Source organism: Nansenia antarctica, assembly GCF_963989245.1.
Source record: "Nansenia antarctica genome assembly, chromosome: 14".
Taxonomy (NCBI): domain Eukaryota; kingdom Metazoa; phylum Chordata; class Actinopteri; order Argentiniformes; family Microstomatidae; genus Nansenia; species Nansenia antarctica.
This window is the reverse complement of record NC_137684.1, coordinates 18,887,991-18,889,994: the sequence shown is the minus strand read 5'-3', so window position 1 is coordinate 18,889,994 and position 2,004 is coordinate 18,887,991. Positions and strand designations below refer to the sequence as shown.

The 2,004-nt window shown below is 42.9% G+C and overlaps 1 protein-coding gene across 1 annotated transcript in view; it reads right to left on the bottom strand.

Moving 5' to 3' along the window:
* fa2h (fatty acid 2-hydroxylase) overlaps window positions 1-77 on the bottom strand; it is a 28,553-nt gene extending 28,476 nt beyond the window's left edge. Inside the window, exon 1 of the mRNA XM_080544851.1 lies at window positions 1-77. This exon is cut by the window's left edge and continues 255 nt beyond it. Coding sequence (XP_080400977.1) covers window positions 1-30 — 30 coding nt within the window. The 5' untranslated portion in view covers window positions 31-77.
* Window positions 78-2,004: the final 1,927 nt, after the last annotated feature.

Genomic DNA, 2,004 nt, shown 5'->3' with positions numbered 1-2,004 from the left:
GAAAAACCGAGGGGACACCGACGGAGACATGGCTAATGGTCAAGTGTCCACAAAAGAGATCAACTAAAGGAGTGCGTAAAGACCCCCCTCGGCAGGCGCACTGACTGACCGCGTACTAACTTCAGCGCAGCTCTGCTTCAAAACCCCGACTGAACTGAGCCGAGCAGCTCATTAGCATAGACCAATTATTCATTAGTTGCTCATTAGCATAGATCAATTATTCATGAGTTGAGACCTGCTGAAAGCTCCGTTTTTCTTCCCGCACCTGTTGCTCAGCTCAGCCCCTCTGCAACATGATACATCACTGTACTGAAACTTTGCTCAGATTTAACAAAGATAATCATCGCCTGAATCTGAGCTCATCCTAGGTTTGACATTTTTTTCAGAACTTTTACCAAACAAACTGTAATGGTGTGTAGGCTATTAGTTTTTTTTGGTTTTTGCTTCTCTCAACTGACAGCTCAGAGTCGACCTCACCACTTCCTTCCTGGTGTTGTTACTTACTGCTTATACAAATCGTAGTTAAGCCTAAGTCATATTTTGGTAAGAGTTGAGATATGCCTACATTGTCACACAGACCTTGAAAATACCTATCTAAAATAGAGTTTATTCGTGTTTAATCACTACTTCCTAAGAGCATAGCTCTGTTCTCTCGCGTGGGCACAATATCAAATCAATTAGCCTCAATGTCACCGATATCAGCACCCTTAATTAACCAGGCTAATGCAAATACACTTATTTATGTTGTTGGCGATTATCATAGGGTTACAGTAGGCTATAGGATTATTTGAAATAAGTTGGTTCAGAGTGGTGGACGCTGAGTTGAATAATTAGTGCGTCTCTCAGTCGTCGTTGTGAACGGGTGACAGATCATTTAGCCGAGAGCGCCCTCCGTGCGCATGTTTGTGTATGTCGGAGGTGGATGTAGGCTATGTGGAGGATGCTTTCCAGATGGGTTGGCTATATAACTGTGTAATTAATGGGGAAACATAAACAAATGCACATTTAAGCAATGCCTAGATTTAAAGCCTGTGAGTTATCCTTTTTAATTGATTCATTTAAAGTACGTGAAAATAAGAACAGTAGGTCTATGTCTCTACTGTGTATTTGGTGCCAAATCAGTTTATTGTGTAGGCCTACACTGGCGGGCTCACAGGGGGTCAGAGGTACAGTGCCCTCCCAAAGTGGGTGCCGTGCATGACGAAAGTCGAGGGGTGCCATGTATCCCATCTATAGATCCATTCACTAAAATGAATCTTCCCTCAATGTCCTGGTGGACCGTTGTTGGTGTAAAGTTAACCTGCCTATGTATGTATCAATATAGCCACTCCTCTCTTTCTACCTGACTGATGTGATGAGTAGAACACGCTGTCTGTCCCAGGATTTCTTTAGTTTCTCATGTTCCATATCCGACAGGTGGGTCTCCTGTAGGAATGCTATCTGACAGTTGTCTCTTTTTAGCTGATTAAGGATTTTCTTTCGTTGTATAGGATTGTGAAGGCCTTTAACGTTGTAGCTTATAACCTTATGTGATCCCATGGTTCAGAGTAAGAATTAGGGAGAATCTTAATGTTACCTGTGTATGGTGATGGCAAGGATATAGGCACATGAATAGGAGAAGACTGTGAACTGCATGTAGTACAGTATCTATGTGTGTGGTTGTGCGAGTGTGGGTGTGTGGATATATGAGGGGTGGGTATGGGTAGGAGGTGTGGGGGAGTTGGGGAGTATATATAAGGAAAAAAAACTAAATAATGTAAAAGAAAACAAAATACATAACCATACACATTGCTCTTATTCTTCCGGTATGATCCCTGACCCTGTGGAACAGTGGGATCTGAACATAGGGGGAAAAAATCCAGACTTTTGGGACATGGTCCCAGCCAGGCTGCGAGTCTGAACAGGCAGCTGTGCGAACAGACTTTAAGAGTGTTCGCCTTTGCTTGGTTATAGTACCAAACAGAATAGCTAGGAGTAGTTTGTTAACATTTCAGGCTCCCATCG